Source organism: Phaseolus vulgaris, chromosome 9 (assembly GCF_000499845.2).
Source record: "Phaseolus vulgaris cultivar G19833 chromosome 9, P. vulgaris v2.0, whole genome shotgun sequence".
In the NCBI taxonomy this organism is placed as follows: Eukaryota; Viridiplantae; Streptophyta; class Magnoliopsida; order Fabales; family Fabaceae; genus Phaseolus; species Phaseolus vulgaris.
Genome location: NC_023751.2, coordinates 22,651,516 through 22,675,447, shown reverse-complemented (window position 1 = coordinate 22,675,447; position 23,932 = coordinate 22,651,516). Strand labels below are relative to the sequence as shown.

The window sequence follows — 23,932 nt, the reverse complement described above, 5'->3', positions numbered from 1 at the left end:
ATGTTATAGAGATCAAATTAACTCTAATCGATGGCACATGCAGCACATCACTTAAGGCCAAAGTCTTACCATATGTGAGTTTCAGACGAACCTTTCCTTTTCCTAGGGCAGGTTGTCCTAAAATCATCGAGATAAACTTATTTTTCTCCATCCCCCACACTTGCGTAGGAAGTAAACACATTTTTGCTTGCATATATGTGTCTTGAAGCCCTAGAGTCTACCATCCATTTATTCACATTGGTCACAAAGTTTACTTGTGAAACGACCACAACAATGGTATCTTCCCCTTCGACTATATTTTCCTTAGGAAGATTGTCGTTTTTGGCCTTGTGTCTGCACTGAGGCGCATGTTGACCTAGTCTTCCACAGACAAAGCAATTTCATTTTTTCTTGAAAGTGAGATTATTTCCATTGGGACGAGAAATTCGAAAATGGTTTTGCAAATACGGTCTGAGTTGCGGAAACAACGTTTGACGTTTCGAGTGTATAATTGTTGTTGTTGTGAGTATTGTCAGCCATAAGTACTTATGATTGTAGTAAATAAAAGTTGAAAACACGAACAAGGTTGATTTTCTCGAGCATGAGTGATCACTGTCTATAAGAACTTATTTGTGGAGTATTGCACAAGTTTTTCAGGATATAACAGAAACTTCTCGGATAAAAACTGAGGATATCAAAACTAGCAAACAACTTTTAAAATGGTAAAAACTCAGGATACTGAAAATATTAGAAAAAAGGAAAAAGAAAGAATGAAGAAGAGAAAAAGAGAAAAAAAGTCATAAGAGATGTGCTTTTGGAGTAAAGTAGAGGCATATATTTATAGATGGAGAAAAAACAATAGCCCACACTACAAAGAGATGAATCTGCTCCATATCCGATATCAATGGCCAAAATGACTAAACCGTTTTATGGACAGATCACCGAAATCAGAGAAGACCACCGGAAAAAGGAACATCGATAGAAAAGAAGGAAGACAAAGAATATTGTAAATCAGATTCCTTTAGTTCATATTTAATTTGTTGTGTTCAAAATAAATAATATGGTTAATCATAATTCATCATATACTATCAAATACATTACTACTGAATGAAAAAAAAAAGTAACATATTAATTATGATAAAAATATAATTAATCATATGTCTTTATATGAAAAAATTAAATATTTTCAGTTTACGTAATTAATTATATAAAGTATTAGCTTATGTTTATATATATGGAATACAATGAAGTATGTCGGCGTTAACATAAAGCAAAACCTTGGAAGTTGGCTTTTGAACGTAGTATGTATCGGACAAAACAGCCCCTCCCAACCCTTTACTTTCCATACATTTCGTCAGTGATCTAGCTGAACAAAAGAGTTAACTTTCTACAAATTCTCCTCTTTTTCTTCCTCTTAAATGGTAAATAAATTGTTGCCATATTACACTGCTTCTGTACAAAAGCGTGCCTTGGTTAAGATTCACAGTATGTTGAAACATGGCACAACTCAATTGCGCAGAGCAAGAAACACGACACATTTGGGTGCGTAGATGGACACTCGACTAAACACAATGATTGTCGTTTAGCGAAACACTCAGGCGTGGCCAATAACTATTGATTCTAGTTTTGAAACTAAAGGGTACTGCCCCCCAAATGTGACGTAAGCAATGACAAACCATCCAAAAAGCGGAACACTTATCCACGGCCACGTTGCGGCTGCGTCCTAGCTAAGTCCAACCAAACTTTTCACACAAATTACATTATTTTGTTTCTTCTTTATTAAATTTGTAAAATAGATTTGGCCTCCACCTCACCAACCCACGTGTTCCAACTCACTCTGCTCCTTTACATCCCATCGCACTATAAAACCACCCTACTATATTTTCTCATACGTTTCAAGTCACAGAACAAAGCAGAGCAGAGACGGGAAGAGCAGAGCAAGTAACAACTACAACAGGAAGCAAAAAAGTTGGAAATCAGAAGAGTTTAGAGTTAAGGGGAAGAACAGAGAAGCGAGAAGAGGAAAAGAGAATGACAGAATCATAAAAAAAAAGGTGGAACACTCTCACGTGCGTCGCATCCACTTGTCACACCCATTACATTTTTTTTAATTTTTTAATTACTATTAAATTTGTTCAATGGATTTGGCCTCCACCTCCTCAACGCACGTGTCAAATTCACTTTCTTTCTGCTATCTCTTCACGCTATAAAACCCACCCAAGGGATCCTCTTTCACACGTTTCAAGTCACAGAGCCAACAACATTCACCAACAACAACTACAACAGGAAGCAAAAAAAGTTGAAAATCAGAAGATTTTAGAGCTAAGGGGAAGAACAGAGAAGCGAGAAGAGGAAAAGAGAATGAAGGGTGAATTAGAGTTGCCACCTGGGTTCAGGTTTCACCCCACGGATGATGAATTGGTGAATCACTATCTGTGTAGAAAATGCGCTGGTCAACCAATTTCTGTTCCTATCATCAAAGAGGTCGATTTGTACAAGTTTGATCCATGGCAGCTTCCAGGTCCGTTTAATTTCTCATGGCTTTCCTATACTTTCAATTTCTATCATTCAATTCACTCATCATCAGATTCTGCTTGCAGAAATGGGATTTTACGGCGAGAAAGAATGGTACTTCTTTTCTCCTCGGGACCGCAAATACCCCAACGGCTCACGGCCGAACCGCGCCGCCGGAAGTGGGTATTGGAAGGCCACCGGCGCCGATAAACCGATCGGAAAGCCGAAGGCGCTCGGGATCAAGAAAGCTCTGGTTTTTTACTCGGGAAAAGCCCCGAAAGGAGAGAAAACCAATTGGATCATGCACGAATATCGCCTCGCCAATGTTGACCGATCAGCCTCCAAGAAAAACAACAACCTAAGGGTACGTTTTGATTTGATTTTAATTTACTTTCTTTTGATTTGGTTTGGTTTGTTTTGAAAGTTTCTGATTTTGATGTTATGGTGCAGCTTGACGATTGGGTGTTGTGTCGAATTTACAACAAGAAAGGGAAGATTGAGAAATTCAACACGGGGGCACAGAAAATGGAGGCTGGGTTTGTTGATAATTTCGATCAAGAGATGAAGCCGGAGATTGAGAAGCTTAGGAATGAGCAATTGTTTATGGAGAGTTCAGAGTCGATGCATAGAGTGCAGACGGAGTCGAGCGGTTCAGAGCAGGTGGTTTCGGCGGAGGTGAGGTGGGAGAGGGAGGTGCAGAGCCACCCCAAATGGAATGACATTGGGCTACAGCTTGAAAACGCCTTTGATTTTGAATACAATTACTTTGACAATAATAACCTTTCGGTGGATGACCCTTTTGGGAATGTTGAGTATCAAATAGGCCACGTGTCTCCCTTGCAGGACATTCTCATGGAAGCCCTGTTGATGTGAAAACGAAACCTTTTGGACAAGGGGCCTTCATTACGTCCATAACATGGGACCCTTACCCCAAAATATCTTCATTATTTTGTAAAGTCAGCATTGGTATGCTATTGCATTCACCTAACTACTACGACCACACGTGGAACCAGACTTAGTGTGTGGACCCAACAGTGATGCACGTGTAGTACTAGTAACTATTCTTGTTCTTTGTTCTGGAGAGGTCAGGGAATGTTGAATTCGGCTGAACTGGGCTTTTTGGATTAGGTATGCAGGGAAATGAGTAAAAAGCAGAGTAGGAGCAGAATTATCTCAGCAAGGTGTTGTTGATTCATAGGTTTTTGGAGGGTTAATGTGTAGCTGTAGGGACTCCACCAGGAAAATTCTTGTGCCATTTATGATTTTTTCATATATATGTAATATGCAACTTCTACTTTTCAATTCGAAGTAAACAGCTTAATGAAAATTCTTCCATTCAAAGGATGGAAAAGCGGTGCAGCCTATCTTGGTCTCACTGTATACGTCTAACACTTCCTCAGATTATATAATATGCTAGTGTAAAAGACTTTATAGACAGAATAGAAACGATGGTATATATAAGAAAAGAACTTGCAGAAAAAATCAAGGCACAAAACAGCTGCCAGTGATATTAATACTAAGTTGATAATGTTTATGGAATTAACCATCATATAAATTGTTGATAATGTTGCTACAATCAAATTTGAATCTGAAAATGTTCAGAATAACATGGGTTGATAATAATTGTACGAAATCTGCCGATTAAGTATAGAATAGAATCAAGAGATGAACTTAATATTTGCATCAATTGCTATGTAAATAAAGGGTCAACTATGTTGTTAGTTAGTGTTAAAAGCTGCAGTAAATTATATCAAATTTTATTTATGGTGTTAGTGGATTTCAAAACCCCTGATAAAGTACTATAGGTTTTGATTATAACATTAATGAGGATTCAAAAACGCTCTTAAAATACAAGAGTAGATAGCCGAGACAACTTCTATGGTGTTGTCTACGAGTAAGTTATGCGTTTTTGGGAGTTGGATAAAATCGTCAAAAAAACTACTTTCCATGGATGTTTTTCCAACGGATGAGCAACCACAAGAGAAAATTTTTTCTTGGGGTTTCAATGTGCAATCAAACTAATGTGATATGATTTTATATGAGTGGTTACTTAGTACATGTAACCAGTCCGATATATCACGCTAGATCTCTATAAACAATAATAGTCAGGCTAGATCTCTGAATATATTAAACACAACATCTGACTCTCATATTATAAGATGACTTTGTTGTACAAAGTAGGACAATAGCTTCTATTTGATATGATAATAGAGAAGTAATTGAGTGGAGGAGGTATCTTGTATGTTCAAATGCTGACATCTCTGGATTTTGGAACCCGATCACAATCTGCTGGTGTCCAACCGATCAACTGCTTATCGTTGTCAAATACCATCACTTTGTTTAGCATGGATATGTCTGCATCAACAGGACCAGGGATTTTATAATGCACAGTTCATTAGGTGTGTCTGGAAACCCGTTATGAAGTGAAAAATCACATCAAGAGGTGAAAGTTATAACTATTAGTGTATTGATAAATGTGAAAATTTCATGAAATGTAAAATCAGGCATGCTATATGAGTTTTGGTAACTGCTTACAGGCTAAGAACCTGAATACTACAAGTGATAATATTCATCATCCAGAACCAGCATTAGAAGAAAAAAAAAACAATAACAACATTCCTACCTCCTATTAGGTTCAGATCACCCATCCCTACTTCAGAGCCGTTTAGAATGCCCAAGCAAACATTTCCCATATTCTGGCAGAACAAATTTATTAGTAGTCATACATGAAATGTGTCTGTTACTTTAAAAAAGTTAATCTGGAAGGAATCAACTAGGAGGAACTCACAGATATTATTAGATATCCTTCAGGAGGGATTTCAAACTGAGCTTTACTTCTTCCATTACTGCTGAAACTAAGCGTGATTGGCTTGAAGTATTTTCTCACTTCATATATGCTTTTGAAAGGTCTTTTGCCATGCCAACAGAGAGGGAGAGTTTGATCACCGTGTGCTTCTTTTAGGGGCTTTCCACCTGATTCCTTCCTCAACTTCAGGTGGAAATTAAACAAAAAGATCCATAAGTAACATGTCGATATTTTCTTGTATAATTACAGAAATAATTTATTTCCATTTTGTCCTTCTTCATACAACTTAAATTTCGCGTGATGAAATTGACATGACTAATCTTTGTAAAATGCTTGAAATAGAAGGATTGTTAGTGAATGTTTTCAACTGACCAAAGAGATTAGTGTTTGGTAAGCATTAGAGTTGAAGTAGGTGTAAGAACTCCCAGTGTCAAAAATAGCATGAAGATTTCCAACCCCAGTCCTCTTCCCTCCAAAAATGAGTTCAGCTGCCCCAGCTGCTGAGTAATGTTTGCTGGGGGGAGATCACAGAAATGAGATCTCAGTGTTTAGAAAAAATTAGAAATGATGACTATACAAGTGGAAAATGTAACACTAGCATATAACTCATGAAGATCCACTTACTAATCTCTGGATGACATTGGAGTCCATGTTAGTCTAGAAGAATCATAAACTTCTCCGAAAAAGATATACCCTCCTCCCTGTGCACTCAAACAGTGTCCAACCACATTTCGGACCAAACCCTGACTGTTCAGCTGTGATGTCAAGCTAGTTTTTCCCCTGCCAAGGCCAAGCATTCCATCTAACGGGTGATGAGAAGGATCTGGAAAAATCTGATCATATCCGCATCTGCAAAAGGAATAAAAAAAATGTATCAGTACACCAAAGAATTTTTACATTTCAACACAATGCATGTGGTATAATCATCATTAGTATGCAGAGTTTCCACGATCAAGTGACATTTTAGTCTAAAGCAAGCCAAATAGGGGATCATACAACAATAGTGTTTTCGTTGTGGATAGTTCAGATTCTTAACTAAATTTAAAGCATAAACTAAGGAAGTAAAAATGGTTTGAGATATCATACTAACCCAAGGGCCATACGAACTTTAAGTTGGACTCCATTTGTAAAGTTGAGAGTGTAGACATCATGGAGAAGAACACCAAGCGATGAGTAATGATCTGCATACTCAACTTCATAGTCACATTGATGTGGAACTTCGCAGTCGTAGTTATCAGTGTGGTGCAAGGATGCGCAAAGGGCATGCCTGCATGGCACTAGGTCATTGCTGGGCCTATAAAGTGGATGGGGTGTCTGAAAATAAGCAACAATATTTAAGACTAGTATTAGCAGGATATTGTAATTAATCAAACAAATTAACACTATACATGTATCTATTTGCTAACGTGAGCCTAGCCTCCAATCTAGTCTCATTTGACATGACATGTGTTCAAGAAAAAACAAAATGTTATGAATTTGCTATGTGATTCTGAACACTCAGTGAGTGAGAATATCCTTTCACCTGAGAGCAACGGGAACAAGGGGCATCACATTGAAGCCACGTAAGGTCGCTACCTGTGTCAATATCAAGAAAATATGGCCTTGGTGGTTGCCCGATGTTGAGAGTGACATTATAAAACCTGTGAATGTTGAAAGAATATATACTGACTTGTCATGTATGTACATATTTCAAGATGTATAACTTGAAAAAGAAAAAAAAAACTTGCCTGCATATAATATTTGAATGAGACAAAAAAGGAAAACGGAAAACGCATTTATGATTTATATTTTAAAGGTTTAAATATGTTTTAAGCTTATGCATTTTAAGTTTGGTTCGAGTAATTTTTTCTTTACTTTCTATAATTAAAAGTTTGTACATTTGATCTAATATTATATGACTATATGTTATATATTTGTTAGAATAAAATAGTCTTACTCTCCTAAACACACCTTATAAATAGATTGATGCATTATGATTTCTTAACATGGAATCTGCAAAATATTAGTTTGGCTTGGTGCATCATGATCAGTGAATTAAAGTTGATCTATCAAAATTTTAAAGTATTAATTTAAAAATAAAAAAAGGTTTTTTTAAATTATTTTATATATTTAATAAAATATAATATATTAAATTAAGAATTAAGTATTGCATATAATACATAATGCATAAAGATTAATTGAAGTTTTAATTTCACCTTATCTTTATAATGATTTTTTTTTCTTTCCTTTTTATGTGAGTTGGTGAGACTAAATGTCATATCATTATCTAAGGGTCATATCAATCTAATTTCTTTAATTATTGTAAAAAATATATATTTTTTACCCAACATAACTCGAACTCATACTAAGTCGGGTTAATCCAAGTTTGAATTTGTGTTAACAATTTTAGCTTATATGCTGAACAAACTAGTATGACGATAATATCACATGTGATACCGAAGAAAACTCGTAAAAATTATTAAATAAATATTATTTATATACCTTAAAAAGAACATTAGGGACTAAACAAGAGAATTTAAAAATTTTGAAAAATAAAAATCAAAGAAAAATATTTTATAGGAAGTAAAACCAAAATTCACACATTTCATAAGCATTGAAATCAATTATTTCAAGATTTATGAGGATGAAAAAAAAAAGATTGTAGGAACCCAAATCAAAATTTGATAATTTTATGCAGACTAAAAAATATATTTAAATTTAATTTAAATAATCAATGAGTATTATGAATGTTGAATGAAAATTGGATACTTTACATTTTTAAAGGACTTCTTTGAAGTTAAATTTATTGAAGAAAAATTATTCATTAACTCCAAAATGTGAAATGAAAATGTAGTGAAAAAAAGTGTAGGTATTATTAGTATAAGATTGTAGGAAGAAGGATAAAAAAAAAGATGATAATTGTTTATTAAGTGCAAAAAATAAAGAGAGCTCATAAGTTATTCATCTTTGTCAAATAATATGCGAATCATTTAACTTTATTATTTGTATGTGGATCATGTTAAAGATACTCAATGTTGGTTTTAATGTTTATTGGTATTTGTTATAGCTAAGACATCTGAAGATTCTTTTAAATTAGAACACTCAATGTCTTGTCCTTCTCTTGGCTTTGAAAGTCGTATTATTTGTAATTAATTATTCCCTTTGGGCTTCAAATTACATCCTAAGATTAAGATTTCATGATTCTTAATTTTTGTTTAGTATTTGGTGGATTTTATTAACTATTACCTCAATTTGTTTTATTGTTATTACAAGAATTAGAATTTCCTAACCTCTTCAAATTTAACTTTATATATAAATGTATTTATTCAATAAGAATCTAATCTGTGGATCGGTTCTACCTCTACCTTCTAAATCAATTCTATTCAAATAATCCTTCAATTTCTCTAATATTGTTGATATTAAAGATTTGACCTTAACTTATCGTTACATAACCCTTCACGTTATTAATAATTTTGATTAATCCACTAATAACAGTTTTGATTAATCCACTAAATATATTCTAGCGATTGAGAGTTTCATAAAGGAATTTAGATTCAATTTTCATCACTGTTTCGGAGTAATTAGGGTATAAGTGTTGGTGTTATCATTTTTTTTTATGATAATAAAAAGTAATACTTGTATTACTAAAATTGATATTAAAATTATTAAAAGACATATTAGAAAACAAAAATTATAAAATTAAATCAATCTTATTAACTTTTATAATTTCATTGGATTAGTTTTTTAAATACAATAAAATTAATGAAATAAATGAAAAAGAAAATAATAAAAAAAAAGTATACCTTGAGCGTTAAAAACGTGATAAATTTTCTCGCCAACAATTCAAGAGGATACATGGTGGACAAAGAAAGAAAAACGTGACATGAAAGAGAGAAGAAATCAATTTTATGTAACCGTTTGAAATTAATTTCATGAGATTTCTCAGTAACATTTAGAATCATTAAGAATTTCATGAGATTTCTCAGTAAAATGTTTAAATTCATTAAGAATTTCACGAGTCGTGGCTATTTAGTTAGAGAAGAAAGAAAGGCATAAGAGAAAGAGAAGATTCCTGTTACGTACCCGACAGGGTAAACATTGCCGTGAACGGCGAACACCACGGCAGAACCGGAACGGAAACGGTTTAGTAGGAACGGTGATGACGATGACGAAGAGGCTTCATCGGAACGAATCCTTCCGCTTGAGCTTGAACTTTTGTGTTTGCTACCGAACCATGCTGAAGAAGTAGAGGAGGTGAAGAAGAGGAGCAGAAGCAGAAATAATCCCCAATTCGCCGATTTCTTCATCTTGGAATTGATATGGAAGCATGTATGGAGGGTAGGTTGCGTGTTTGAGGAAATGCATGAAAGGTTTATATATGATTTGAGATGATGGTGTGGGTCCACAAAAGCATTGCTTCCATGATTCAAACTGGGATTTCTTCAAATGCATTTTTTGTCCCTAACTGCTTATTCCTTTCTTCCTCCTATCAAACCCCACCTCATCAAATTTTCATACCCTTTTCAGTTTTATACATTTATGGTCTTTCTGAAAAATCAAATATTATATGTTACCACTCCAGCAGACACACAAGAAACGTGACTCAACTCAACCAAATCAATTTAGGAAAATAATATTTTAACATTTAAAAAAAAAATTACATCCATTTTACCAATCACTTTAATAATATATTATTCAAATTTTAAATTAAATTAAATAACTATTATTCAAATATTACTATTTTAAGTTATTAAATGAATGTTTTTTGTTTGATGGGTGTTAAAATATAACCACCAGGTATACATACCACCAAAGGAGAAAGGAAAAGCAAAATAAAAAAAATACGAAAAAATACATTTTCAACTTTTATAGAATTGTAGAAGAAATATATAATTAATTTTGATATATATGAAGTAATTTATTTTTAATTTTTTGTTTTTAAATATATTTTTATTAAATCTGTAATAATAATATTGTAATGTGATAAATGATTAACTTTAGAGAGGTGGTAGATATTTAAATATTTTTAATATTTAATAGTATTTTATTTTTAACGGAGTACTTTGATCATTGTTTAAATATATTAATTACAAAAAAATTATTTTATCACATAAGTTAAATTATTTTAAAAAAATCACTTATTTATGTTCATTTTCCTCTAATTTCTCGTATTTTAAATAATCTTATTTTTTTATTTTATTTTAATTTATTTTTCCTCTCCCTGGTTTTTCATCCTCTAATCTAAAGAAAAGTTAAAAGATTCATTTTACTTTCAAAGAAGAAATGAATAAACGATAAAAAGTACATTTTATAAAATCAATTTTATAATAACTTGGGTTATAATTGGATAAACCTTATCATAAATATTTTGAGAACAAAATTATAAACTAAAATTAGTTTATGCATAAGTTAAAGATAACTTCTACACAATTGTTTTTTCATTTAATTCATGCAAAATTATTTGTAAGTAAATCAAACTAACTTATTTTAAGAAGTTCTAACTTATAAGCTATAAGAATTTTATGGAAGTTATAACTTCTAATTCGTAGTTTATTTAATTTTCTTCGATTATTATCTTATATTTTAATATATCTCATATTTTCATTTAATTAATGTAAAATTATTTGTAAGTAAATCAAACTAACTTATTTTAAGAATTTCTAACTTATAAGTTATAAGAATTTTATGGAAGTTATAACTTCTAATTCGTACTTTATTTAATTTTCTTCTATTATTGTTAATTTCATTTTACTTATTATTGTCTATTTCAATCTTGTAGATACAGTTAATCATTACATTAATATTTTTTTAATATTTGTTGTTTTTTTTTTATATTTTGTATGAATTTTAAATTAAAAAAATATTTAATATTACAAATTAAAGTAACAAATATCTCATCATATGAAGTTATGTAAAAATTACACACAAATTGTATAAATGAACTTTAATGTAACTGTAGTTTAAATTAAAAAATTAAAAAAAAACTTAAAATTCTAAATATTAAATTTGATAAATACTCTTTATGACTTGTTCAAATAAAAAGAACACACACAAATTTTAAAAGATAGATAAAAAAATAAAACTTTTATTAAGAATTTAATTATTTTAAAAAGTTATAGTTATAATTGACATAATAATGTATCTTTATTTAAAGACACAAATTTATTTATGTAATAAAATTTATTGAATTATATTTTGTTATGAGATTTTACAGTTATCTCGTTTACCAATCATTTTTAATTCAATAAATTGGTTTAAAAAAATCATAAACACGTTATTATTTCTTGTAACCATTATAATAATAATAATAATAATAATAATATTATTATTATTATTATTATTTTTTGTATTCATATCTTTCAAATATAAAATATCATTAAGAAAAAATAAGATAAAAATATTTTCTCTCCTTAGCTATAAGTTTCAACATATCATTTTAATAATTAAGTTACAGTAAAAAATATATTAAACAAGTTTAAATTTATAACACAGTGAACATAATTATATTAAGTCATGTTTCATTCTCAAGACTTGTAAATCACTAATTTTGATTTGTTACTAATATAAAACTAAAAAAGAAGAATATAATAATAAAAATAAGAAGACTAAGATGAGAAACTCCAGTAACAAATCCTAAGAAAATATTTATTTTCTAATCCTTTCCTATCCTCCAAATGCATCCATCCTCACTAGATATCCACATCAACAATGACATCAAGATAACTCTGTACCTTTGCAAGAATTTGAATCTTAACCGTTTGAGATATTCTGTTTCTTTATCTTTTTTTCTCTTTCGCCTCCACTATAAAAATCAGAGTAAAAAAAATAAAAATGAGAAGCATTAACAATTAAACAATTAAAATTTATACAACCTGTATGGATTGATCAGAACAAATTAAAGGATAATGACATTTGTTCAATAAGAAATATTCATAGAATGAAAAAAAAAAACTAAATTTTATTTACATTCAGTTTTTGATTTTTTTATTTTATTTTAGTCTTTTGTGACTTTTTGTGAGAGATTAAAAGTAACTGTCCATCAAACCAAGCTTCAATTTAAAGTTTTATTTTATTCATTCTTTTCAAATAAATATAATACCTATCTTTCAAATTTAATATTAATTATCTTTTTAATTTTTAATTTAAATAATTATAAAATAATAAAATAATCAAAATAAAATAATAAAATAAATTATTAATATAAGAATAAAATATGAACAAATTTATTTATATATAGATATAGATTATTATTATTATGATAATTATCACAATTATTAATACATAATATTACAACTGTCACTATCGTGGTTATTTTTATTATTTTCACTCTTATAACTCAACATTTCTTATCAAATATTATTATGTACTATTACTACTACTATTAGGCTCTGTTTGGATTAGGGAGGGGATGTGTGAGGATGTGTGAGGAAAGTGTGAAGAAAGTGAGGGTGTTTGGATTGGAGTATGTTAGGGTGGGTGTGTAAGGAAATTTTATGGGAGTTTGTGAGTGATGTGATGGTTATGAGAGAATTTTTTTTTTTTAAAGGTGTGAAATGTTACTTAACAAATTAACCCTTGTCTATTAAAAAAATTAATAATAAAATGAGTTGTTTTTGTTTAAAAATAATAAAATGAGTTGTTTTTGTTTAAAAATAATAAAATGAGTTGTTTTTGTTTAAAAATGAAAAACTTTCACACATTTCGTAGATTTAAAAAACAATTAAAAAAATATATGTTAAATGTAAATATGTATAATATAAAAAATATAATTAGAAAAAAATATGTATTCAAAAAATTAAATAAAAACAGAACTTCAAGTAACAAAATTGAAAATAAATCAAACATTATATAAATAAAAAGATATTATTTTTTAATATTAAAAATCCTCTAGAAATGAAAAATAAAAAATATTACAACAACAAAAATATAACGTAATTAACAATAAAAAAAATTCATAAAAAATTATAATAAAATAAATTATAACTCATAAACAAAATAACTATATATAAAAATATTTTAATATAAACATAACAAAAATAAAAATAAAAACAGAATTTCAAATAATTTCTTTAAATATTAAACATATACTATAAAATTAAAAAATAAATCACATCTTATATAAATAAAAAATTTCTATTTTTTAATATTAAAAAACCTCACAATAAAGCAATCTAAAAAATACAACAATAACAAAAATATAACTTAATTAACCATAGTAAAGAATTCCATAAAAAATTATAATAAAAAATAAGGATAAAAACGTATTAGTAGTATAATCCGATATAGTTCAATAATTAATTATTATTATTTTGTTTTATTAAATATTTGTGTTAGTTAAATTTATTTAATAACTAATATTTATAATAAAGTGTAGTTTTTATTAATAAATTGTGTAAAAATACGTGAAAATATATTAAAAGAAAAAAAAATCATGTGTTGGAGCTTTATCCTTACCAGTTTTCTACTTCTTGGTGGATGAGGATGCCATAGATTATAAAGTTATAACCTATTATGATTTGTTTCTTCATTTTAAATATTATATATATATATATATATATATTAAACATTGTACAATAAATTTTTTAAAATACTAATATATTTAAATGAAGCATTGTAATACATTCAAATGAGGGTAAATTTGGAAATAAGGGATGCTGACATGGCTTTCCCTCTATATTTACTGTTCACAAGTATATCCTCTCCTTCACTTCCCTGCACATCCCTTGATCCAAATCATGGATATCCACTCACATCCTTCCTCCTGAACAGTACATTCATCTGAAGCAAACAGGGGGTTAGTGTTACCACGGCATGATCCCAAGGTGTGGGATCGAGTTATACCTGTTGGGGCTAACCATTGGATACACATTTCTGAAATGCCTTGTTGTATCTTGTTTTATTTTTTTAAAAGTCAATAATATACAAATTGTAATAAGTTAATTTTCATATTATTTAAACTCAAACCTGATTTTGATCCATTTAACTTGATTTTTCCCACTAAACTCTATATTATCTATTTTACATATTATTGAATAACAAAATAATTAAAGATAGTATGTTATTAATTTTTATAGTATTTTTTAAGTTTTAAATTTTTGATAAATTTAATATTTTCATTTATTTTTTATTAAATAATAAAAAATTATATTTTTTAATTATTATCGTTTATTTTTTTAAAAAAAATTGAATGATGTGATTCTTTCTCCGTCATGTTGCTTACCTGTTGTCATGTGTTACCAAATAAAAAAAATTATACAATTAATATAAAATAATGAGATAATCATATTTTTATTGACCTTCACGTCAATTATTTGTAACGATTAATAAATGAAGACTCAATTGTAAAATACATAAATTAATATTTAATAAATTAAGTAAAAATTAATGAAAAAATCAATTGAAAACATCAAATTTATCCCAAATTGAAACTTTATCATCATTCTGTCACTAATTTTTTGGTCGTTCATTCAATTGAAACAACAGCAAGGCCAAGAGACACAACTAGAAAAACAAGTACGATCAAATTTTAATTGAGGTCATGACACAGATAATTATTTATTTCTGAGTTTTTAATTACTTTTGAAAGAAAGTGAAACAATTCTAAATATAATCTAAATTAATCATTTTAAATAAATATTAATGTTAATATTTTAAAATTAAAATAAATAATAATTTGATAAAAAAAAATCAATATCTTAATTTCTATGTTTATAAATATAACATAGTTACCTTATTTTATGAGTATTATGTAAAAATAGTTTCTCTAATATTTTTGTCGTTTACATATTATTATTTATCGCAATAATTTTTACTTTATCATTTCATATTTTCATATTAGTTATAATGTTGGTTATTGTTAAAACCTTATTTTAGATAATGTTGGTTATGGTTCTGGATAAGAATTTAAGTGAGCTGAATTTAGGATATTTAAAATTGAGTTCCTTTATTTATTTATAGTGAAAAAGATGATTGTTTTTGTAAATCATATTTAGTTTTTTATATTTTCTGAATCTTAACTACTATTATCTAATTTTTAAAGTGTATTTTTTAATTAATTTTAAATATTATAAACATATATAACCTTACTTTTGACTAAGATTCTAGTTAGTAAACATATATACCCTTACTTTTGACTAAGATTCTAGGTAGTCTTATTAAATCTTTCTATTAACAATTAATAGGTCTTCTTTAAAGATAAGTTATATTTCATATTCTAATGAAAGAAAAGACTAATTAACCATACATAAGCCTCTAATCTTAAGTGGAGTAGGCGAAGAGGTTTATCAATTTTTTTTTTTGAAATAAATTAAGATGCAAGTTATGCTTAATCGGTTTATAACCATACACAAAAATATTAAATCAATCAATTTTCACTATGATATAAGTTTTTCTAATTAGTTTATGTTTATGTTCGTTTTTAACATTTTATCCATTTTTCTTATTAAATTAGTAAATTTGTGTTTAAATTATTATCTCATTTGGAAAAGCAACACATTAATGTTTTATTAGCTAATGTATCTCGAACACCATGACCTTTACAAAGCATAAATAAACAATAAAAGATTGCATCCGAAGTCAAAGGGATATGCATAAATAAGGAAAATCTTACATATCTTGAAATAAAATTAAAAAAAAAATGTTTGTACTTTATGAAAATATTACTATAAAAAAAAGTGAAAAGCATTTTATGTAGCACTTTGAATAGAGGAAGATTTTTTCAAGCAACTATAAAGTATTATATTAAAAAAATAATGCAAATATCCATACATATACATTTATATAAAATTTGTTATTTTTTTAATTACAAACTATATATATAAATATGTGGATATATACGAATATGTGTATTACTTTATTAATACATTAAACTCAAGACACACTATCATAAACATTAACTACCATATTCCTCTATTTTTACATTTGAAAATTACTTTATGTACGAAGTCAAAGGGATATGCATAAATAAGGAAAATCTTACATATCTTGAAAAAAAAAATATTTGTACTTTATGAAAATATTACTATAAAAAAAAGTGAAAAGCATTTTATGTAGCACTTTGAACAGAGGAAGATTTTTTCAAGCAACTATAAAATATTATATTAAAAAAATAATGTACATATCCATACATATACATTTATATATAAAATTTGTTATTTTTTTAATTACAAACTATATATATAAATATGTGGATATATACAAATATGTGTATTACTTTATTAATACATTAAACTTGGACAAGACACACTATCATAAATTAACTACCATATTCCTGTATTTTTACATTTGAAAATTACTTCATGTGGTATATTTTTTAATTGGATAAAGAATAAAAAATTTCTTAGAAATAACTTAGGAGAATTTTATATTCTGCCATAGATGGATTCTAAGTTACGGAGTCAAAGGAATTTTTCATCGTGAAGTTGGAATTCTTTGTGTAAACACATTTTTAAATATAGTATTTTGTCCAACAAACATGTTTCTTTCATCCTTTTCTATATTTCATTCATTGTATTTTGAGAAACAATTTCATATTTCAACTAAACCTACTCTTATCTTACCATCAACACACTTATACGCCTACCACAAAAGAGAACAATAAAATCATAACTAATAATTTCGAAAGACTTAGAAATTAGAAAATATCACAAAATTTAGAAATTGGATAATTAACTCAATATCTTAGATATGTGTGATAAAGAGGAAGCAAACAGAGAGATAAAATTAAGTATATAACAAAAAAAAAACCAGAGAACATTAGATATGTGTTTGGTTTAATAAAAAAAATAAGAAAGAGAAGAAAAGAGAACCAACATAAGCCATATATTGCAACAAAATCCAACATAATGTGAAACTCGGCTGTTTTAACGTTTAAGTTACAAGTTGTTTTCCTTTCCTGCATTTCTTCTTATTTCCTTGCATTTTTCTACACCATACACAATATACAAATTCCTCCCAAATGCCTTGAATTTATCACTCTACCTCCCCTCTCCATTTATCAATCATACGCTAAGATATTGTAAGGGAAGAAAAAAAAAATTCATTCATTAACATTAATGCTTTGTTTGAAATGAGGAGTGGAAAATTGAGGATGTGGGAGAGTAAAAGTGTGAAGATTTGACATGCAAAAAAGTTGAGATCGCATATCGATTTTATGAGGTTAAATAGGCTTAAAGTCCACTTCTTAATATGATATCAGAGTCATTTTCGAGCCTATTCTACCAAGTATTTGTTTGACTTATCAGACCACCCGCTATCGAATCGTTATCATGCACAAGTTGTCACTCTCAGTGTGAGGGGTGTGTGTTAGAAATTCCATACTGACTAAGGACATTTCATTGTATATAAGTGAGTGCAAACTCACCTTATAAATTTGTTTTATAAGGTTGAGTTAGACTTAAAGTCTACTTCTTAATATGAAGAAAATTTATTTATTAAAATATGTAAATGATGTAATGGTTGTAAGAATATTTTGAATTATTAAAATTGTATAAATTATAAGATTACAAATTTACCCTTATGTATAAAAAAAGAAAAAAGAAATAAATGATAATTAATTTTGTGTACATTTTAATTAATTAAAATAACTTAAAATTTTAATTACAAATAAAAGAATAAATAATGTAAAATTCAAATAAATAAATAAATAAAATTTAAATATAATTATATTATTTTTAAACAAGAACACAACACACGGAGGAAGAAAAAGTTGTGCCCGAAAACAATATAGATTTGATTAAAAAGAAAAACAAAAATCAGAAAGAATTAAAAAAAATGAAAAAAAATGTGAACATAATCGATTACCCTCTACCTTAAAAAAATATAACCTAATCGATTATCCAAAGTTTTCAGAAACATAATCAACTATGTCTTTAGTTAAAAGTTAAACTTATCGATTATGCTACAACATAATTGATTAAACTCATATTTACACACCAAACAATCGATTATGCTTAAAATACTTTATTTTTCTGCAAATCCGCAAAATAAAAAAAAATGAACTAAAGTAAGAATAATATGGTATTTTTGGTCTACGAAATGGTCTTTTCCAAGATCTCTCTTTTCTCTTCATTCTCGAAAGGACTACCAAACTCCTCTCCTTTCTCTTCCGTCTAAGTAGAGTATCACCCCATAACAAAAAAGTGTGTAAATGCAGAAATTCAACATAATAATTAGTCTAATAAAGCTACGGTCCCATATACCACTGAGTCATGTATATAGCACCAATATCTTCCTTGTAAATAGGAGATCTGAGTGCAAAGTATTATTACCTTTCGGTTTGTAATTATAGTATTCGTATTATAGCATGCCTTCATCAATGCATTAGAAAGATGAATTCCAAACACTAACGTAGCAATACTAAGGAGAACAGGACCCAAATATTAATTTAATTCCAAAGAGTTGCTTTACCAAAGTCAAGGAAGTAAGTGGGTAGCTGTGAAGATTTGGTGGAAAAAAGAAGAATGAGAAGGACAAGACATGTCTTGTGAGGTGTGACTTATGATTCGTTAAGCCAAGGTAAGGGCACACACACACAAGGCGAAAGGAAGAAAGAAAAAGAAAGATGCTTCCACTAAAGCTGGTTCGTTCTCTGGTCTTAGGGGAAACCATCAACCACAACCCTCATCACATGCTAACCCAAAATCACCACACCCATGATGATGATGACGATGATAGTGACGTTGTTGATGATGATGATGAAGCCCATGGCACATCCCAACCCCACCATCATACAAGAAGGAGAAGAAGGAGAAGGTACAAAATCCCAGGTTTGATATTTCTGCCAACAAAAGAGATTATTAGAGACACATATAGGCTTGCCACCATTGCAAGGGATTTGGGTTTGGACTTGTACCCTACACCATCACTCTCTCACATCATCTTCTCCAACCCATCATCTTCATCCAAACCCTCATCACTAACCTTCTCTTCTTCTTCCTGTTCCCTCCAAAGCAACGCCGTCCCCATTCCCTTCCCTTCCCTTTCCGCAACCCCACTCACCCACCTCCGCTGCTTCCTCACGCTCTCCCCACGCGCCTTCAAGATCGTTCTTTTCAGCTCCGGCCACCACACTGACGCCGCCGCTGGCGCCGTCAACGCCGGAAACTGGGACTGCGGCTCTTTCTCTCTCTACTCGCGGTTCCTCGGCCATCGGGTCGGCACCATGGAGGAGTTTTGTCGGATTCTCGCCGGCAAAGGTTGGAGCTTTTATAAAACCAAGAAAAACCCTTCTTCCGATCAGCGCCGCGGCGGCGCTTTCTACCTCTTCAGAAGGGTGGATGTGAACCGAGTTCGGGTTGGAGCACAGGTGGATGGGGCATGCAGAGTGAGGGAGTTGAGGCTGCCACACTTGGATTTTGGAAATGCTCCGTTGAGGATTTTGCAGTATATTTTGGTGATGACTGATGACATTTTCTGTTTGGCATGACATTTTTCGTAAGTGTTCTATAAATTTCTGCTTTTTTTAGATTTTAATAGTCTTTTTTAAGATTCTAGTTTTCATGAAATTTTTGTGAGAAATCACCCGACTTTTATAGTTGTTATTATAAAAGTCAGCCATATGGCAATTTTTGTGATTTGGATGATTCATGATGGGTTCACATTGTAATTGGCACTACATTCTGATTAAATAATTTTTTGAAAAAGGAAAATAAGATGATTCATGATGTGTTGAATTGAATGCATTGACTCTGGGGGTTCTTAGATGATAACAATACATGGGCTACAAAAAGGGCTTATCTGGTTTGGTCTTGTAATGGGTGGTCATGGAAGTGATGTTATATATCTTGTCTTCCATTGCACTGTATTGGATTGGATTCTTGGTGATTGGATTGGATTATATATCTTGTTTAGTTTATGGTGAAGGGGAGGTGGAAGTGAAAGGTTTCCCATTGGAGAGGTAAATATGTTATAAGTGCTTGAATAATGAGAGGTATACTTAGCTAAAGAGTTCAGTGTTGATTTGGAGAGGCATGTCATTCCAATGACAACAGATTATGTTTTGTTGTTCTGATGGAGGAGCCATTATTTCCTCATTGATTTGAAACGCCACAAAATGTGAGACACCCAAACACGACTATTTTGCAAATTGTTGCCAAACATCACCTTCAGCAATGGTAGGCAAGAGTGTGCAAAGTATTCATGTTTCACATGTAGTGTTTCGATAAGATGGATTCCTTTATTTTTGCCGATCGATTGGATCAGAACTGGAAGATGGTGTGGTGCCACCTCTGTATGGTCATGTATGAAGGCAGTTACAGCTGCTTAAAGGTTGTGCAAGTTTCTAAGCGAGTGTTACCTTAAGACCTACAACTCCCTTTTTCTTGTTTACTCTAATATAATTGCAGCCACCTATACTCACCCATCTGTGCTTCTTCTGCCAAACAAATGTAGCAAATTTCAATAACTTAAGCGACTATAAGTTAATAATACCATTTCTTCTGTTGAGTTGGTATGAAATTCCAACCATTGATTTCAACAAAAGCGTATGCAATGGCAGAATTGGTTGTTTCCATCTTTGCAGTAGTAATTAAAACACCAAAAACATAATTGCTGTCAACAATACCATGTCCTGCAGTTGATTCCATCTATTCACAGGCAACGCTTGTAAGGGGTCTATAATCACTTGATTCCCTTAGTTTTATAGATATACATGGAATTTTTTATCCATTTTTTGTTTCATAGCTCCAATCACTTGAGAAGTCTGAATGATTTACTGATAATTGAGTTTTGTCATATTTCTTTTGGATCAATAGTGTGTTGTAAGGTTAGATGGTTTTCATGTCCAAGCATCACATCACACGGCAAACAAAACTGTTTTGAATTGAAATGTAATGAGAATGTACCGAATAGCAGTCTATTAAGGACAGGCTTATCTGTATTGGGATTTCAACTTGAACCCTTGTGCTTAACCATCCCTCCAAAATGCCACTAACGGTGTCTTTTTCAGTCGATCTCCAACGACAACTTGTACCTATGACTATATCAACTTGTTCCTATTACTGTATATTTATATTTATGTGTGATTCGATAGTATATTTATATTTATGTGTGATTCGATAGCGGATGGTGTAATAAAATCAATAAACTTTTGGGTAAGATAAATTCTAAGTGATTATGATATCATATTAAAAAATATGCTTTAAAACCTAATTAATGTGAGATCTCAAAATATAGTAATAACTGAACCAGTATAATGCAGCTAAATATGTAATTTACGGTAATACATAACACAATGGAATCAATCACGTTATCATGAGCATATTATCTATATAATTAAATACGACTACTATCTATTGCATCAATGAAACCTGTAGTGGTAGTTTCTTCTGCAATCTCAAAGGCTTGTGCTTTCAACTCCATGCTCTCATGACAATATCTCCGTCTGTAATTTTAGATAGCACTTGAGACAATTTGATCAATGTTTACCATGTCAATAAATCAGATTGAAAGGGACTATTATAACTTCAGTTATGGAGATACCAACAATAGGTGGATCCAAGATTTCTCAGCGGCTGTGTTGAAAATGAAAAGGAATGAATCTCTCAACCCAGTGGATACCGCAGCAGAATTGGAGTAGGAAGGGACAGTTCCAAGAAGATTTCTTCCACTAGGCTTCTGGATTACCACAGACAAGATGGGGTAGAAGGAATCGAGTTTACTGAGAAAAATAGGTAGTACAAAGCAATACATCAATGGGAAATAATTTAAAATCACTACTAAAGTTGAATAATTGAAATTGAGAGTGCATAACACACACAAGTCATAATTCACAAGTAAATTGAAAATTTTCATACCTTAGTGACAGGAAGAGGTTATTGCTTTTCATGTTGTTGAGAAAAAAAAAAGTAATAAAAACTCAATATTTTCATGAAAAAGAATATTAACCGTATTTCTGAAACAGTAACATCTTTTGAGTTTTATTATTATCCTTTTATTAAGAAAATAAAAGCCTAGAGAAACTCGATATTATTTGACATTTGTGACAAGAAAACTGAAGTGTGCATTTATCCGGCATCGATGTAGTTTGCTGTGAACCCAACCAGTAAGTATCAGGAGGGTGATCCCTTGGTAAAATTCCACATTTCTGAAAATTATATTGATTTTGTAATATTTCTTTTGGTCAGATATTTTTTATGTCTAAGTATCATAGGGTAAACGTAATTGTTTGTTATAAATTGAAATATTACGATAATGTACCAAATACAGATGCTGAAACGTTGAAGGATCGCGTATTGTGTAGGCTACGTTCGAAAGACAAGAAACCAAGAAAAGGAACAAGCTTGGAACAACAATGTCCCTGTCCATCCTCTTATTTGGAAGTTGTTAATATAAATAAAACCAAGTACCACGTTTTCTTTCCAGTTTTTAGTATTACATTATAAGCTAATTCAGCTAGTCAGCTAGTAATATTAGCATTGACCGCACGAGTTTTCTCATAATGGGAAATTCAGATTCACTCACAAACAGACACACTTATTTCAACACTCGCAGCATGTATATACTATAGTGTCTTGCTTTAGGCACACTGCAGACACACGATACCGTTATCACAAAGAAGAAAAGCATAAGATTCCTAAGTTCAACTTTAACCCGAGATTTGAACGGCTTTAACATCAGGCTTATTGACCTCTTCCTTGGGAATGGTGACAGTGAGAACCCCATTTTCGATGGAAGCCTTAACTTGATCCACTTTTGCATTTTGTGGCAACCTGAACTTCCTCAAGAACTTACCACTGCTACGCTCCACGCGATGCCACTTATCGTTCTTATCTTCTTTCTCAACGTTTCTCTCTCCGCTTATCTGAAGAATATTGTCATCTTCAATCTCCACCTTCACTTGCTCCTTCTTCAGCCCTGGAATATCAGCCTTCAACACGTGCGCTTCTGGGCTTTCCTTCCAATCCACTCGGGTGTTCACAAATGCAGAATTTTCAGCGGAAAGCGAAGAAGGAAAATGAAAATCCTTGAATGGGTCCCACACGTCAAGAGAGAAAGGGTCGAAAACGTTGCTCCTACGACCGCCGAAGAAACTTGGGATAAGCGACATTCTCTCTTCTTTTCTTAGCTGATGTTGTTTTGAACTCTGCAAAATGCTGTGTGAATTGTTAGCAGATAACGAAATTCTTGTTTTTGTTGTCTGAAAGGACGCACAACACAAGGTATTTAAATCAAATCAAGGGTGAATCTCGTATGTTCTAGAAATCTGTACTCGGTCTGTCAAGTTCTTTCAGAAAATTCCAAAACCTTCTACACTTGTCTACACACCACCCAGTAGGTTCTAAATTTTATGGCTGCTTCTTCCTGCACCTCCATACCTTCTTCTTTCACCTCCATATATTTTCGTAATTCCAAAAATGCCCCTCTGTAATATTCCGATTACATAATCCAGAAGTTATTTTTCAAATTTGTAATTAGCTTCCGGATTATATAATCTGGAAGTCTTTTTTCATATGCATGATTACTTTCCGGATTACATAATCTGGAAGTCTTTTTTAACTTCCGGATTATGTAATCCGGAAGTCTTTTTTCAAATGCGTTTCCGGATTACATAATCCGGAAGCTATTCTATAGAGGTGGCACAAGAAGGATAAAATTGTATTTTCATATTGGGTATGGAGGTGCCAGAAGAAGATATGGAGGTGCAGGAAGAAACAG

General features: G+C 30.6%; 4 protein-coding genes across 4 annotated transcripts; 2 read left to right on the top strand and 2 right to left on the bottom strand.

Moving 5' to 3' along the window:
• Window positions 1–1,871: 1,871 nt before the first annotated feature.
• LOC137821274 (NAC transcription factor 32-like) lies at window positions 1,872–3,882 on the top strand. The gene is made up of 3 exons (XM_068625788.1): window positions 1,872–2,500; window positions 2,580–2,857; window positions 2,944–3,882. Exons 1-3 carry the CDS (start codon window positions 2,341–2,343, stop codon window positions 3,364–3,366), a joined length of 861 nt encoding a protein of 286 aa, XP_068481889.1. The 5' UTR covers window positions 1,872–2,340; the 3' UTR covers window positions 3,367–3,882.
• Window positions 3,883–4,501: 619 nt separating this feature from the next.
• On the bottom strand, window positions 4,502–9,637 carry LOC137822663 (aspartic proteinase Asp1). Its single transcript, XM_068627606.1, has 8 exons — window positions 9,362–9,637; window positions 6,822–6,939; window positions 6,390–6,613; window positions 5,924–6,148; window positions 5,672–5,813; window positions 5,282–5,482; window positions 5,117–5,189; window positions 4,502–4,848 (listed from the first exon to the last, which is right to left on the bottom strand). The coding sequence occupies exons 1-8, from the start codon at window positions 9,583–9,585 to the stop codon at window positions 4,739–4,741; spliced, it is 1,317 nt and encodes a 438-aa protein (XP_068483707.1). The 5' UTR covers window positions 9,586–9,637; the 3' UTR covers window positions 4,502–4,738.
• An 8,981-nt stretch (window positions 9,638–18,618) lies between these two features.
• LOC137821862 (uncharacterized) lies at window positions 18,619–19,926 on the top strand. The gene has a single exon (XM_068626647.1). The coding sequence runs from the start codon at window positions 18,840–18,842 to the stop codon at window positions 19,701–19,703; it is 864 nt and encodes a 287-aa protein (XP_068482748.1). The 5' UTR covers window positions 18,619–18,839; the 3' UTR covers window positions 19,704–19,926.
• Window positions 19,927–22,557: 2,631 nt separating this feature from the next.
• LOC137821861 (17.5 kDa class I heat shock protein) lies at window positions 22,558–23,473 on the bottom strand. The gene has a single exon (XM_068626645.1). The coding sequence runs from the start codon at window positions 23,322–23,324 to the stop codon at window positions 22,863–22,865; it is 462 nt and encodes a 153-aa protein (XP_068482746.1). The 5' UTR covers window positions 23,325–23,473; the 3' UTR covers window positions 22,558–22,862.
• Window positions 23,474–23,932: the final 459 nt, after the last annotated feature.

Coding starts and splice junctions, on each gene's coding strand:
- LOC137821274 (XM_068625788.1), top strand. CDS start 2,341: ATGAAGGGTGAATTAGAGTTGCCACCTGGGTTCAGGTTTCACCCCACG. Junction 2,501..2,579: donor TGATCCATGGCAGCTTCCAG/GTCCGTTTAATT, acceptor TTCTGCTTGCAG/AAATGGGATTTTACGGCGAG. Junction 2,858..2,943: donor AGAAAAACAACAACCTAAGG/GTACGTTTTGAT, acceptor GTTATGGTGCAG/CTTGACGATTGGGTGTTGTG.
- LOC137822663 (XM_068627606.1), bottom strand. CDS start 9,585: ATGAAGAAATCGGCGAATTGGGGATTATTTCTGCTTCTGCTCCTCTTC. Junction 5,814..5,923: donor CCAATGTCATCCAGAGATTA/GTAAGTGGATCT, acceptor ATCTCCCCCCAG/CAAACATTACTCAGCAGCTG. Junction 4,849..5,116: donor TGATCTGAACCTAATAGGAG/GTAGGAATGTTG, acceptor CTGTTGATGCAG/ACATATCCATGCTAAACAAA.
- LOC137821862 (XM_068626647.1), top strand. CDS start 18,840: ATGCTTCCACTAAAGCTGGTTCGTTCTCTGGTCTTAGGGGAAACCATC.
- LOC137821861 (XM_068626645.1), bottom strand. CDS start 23,324: ATGTCGCTTATCCCAAGTTTCTTCGGCGGTCGTAGGAGCAACGTTTTC.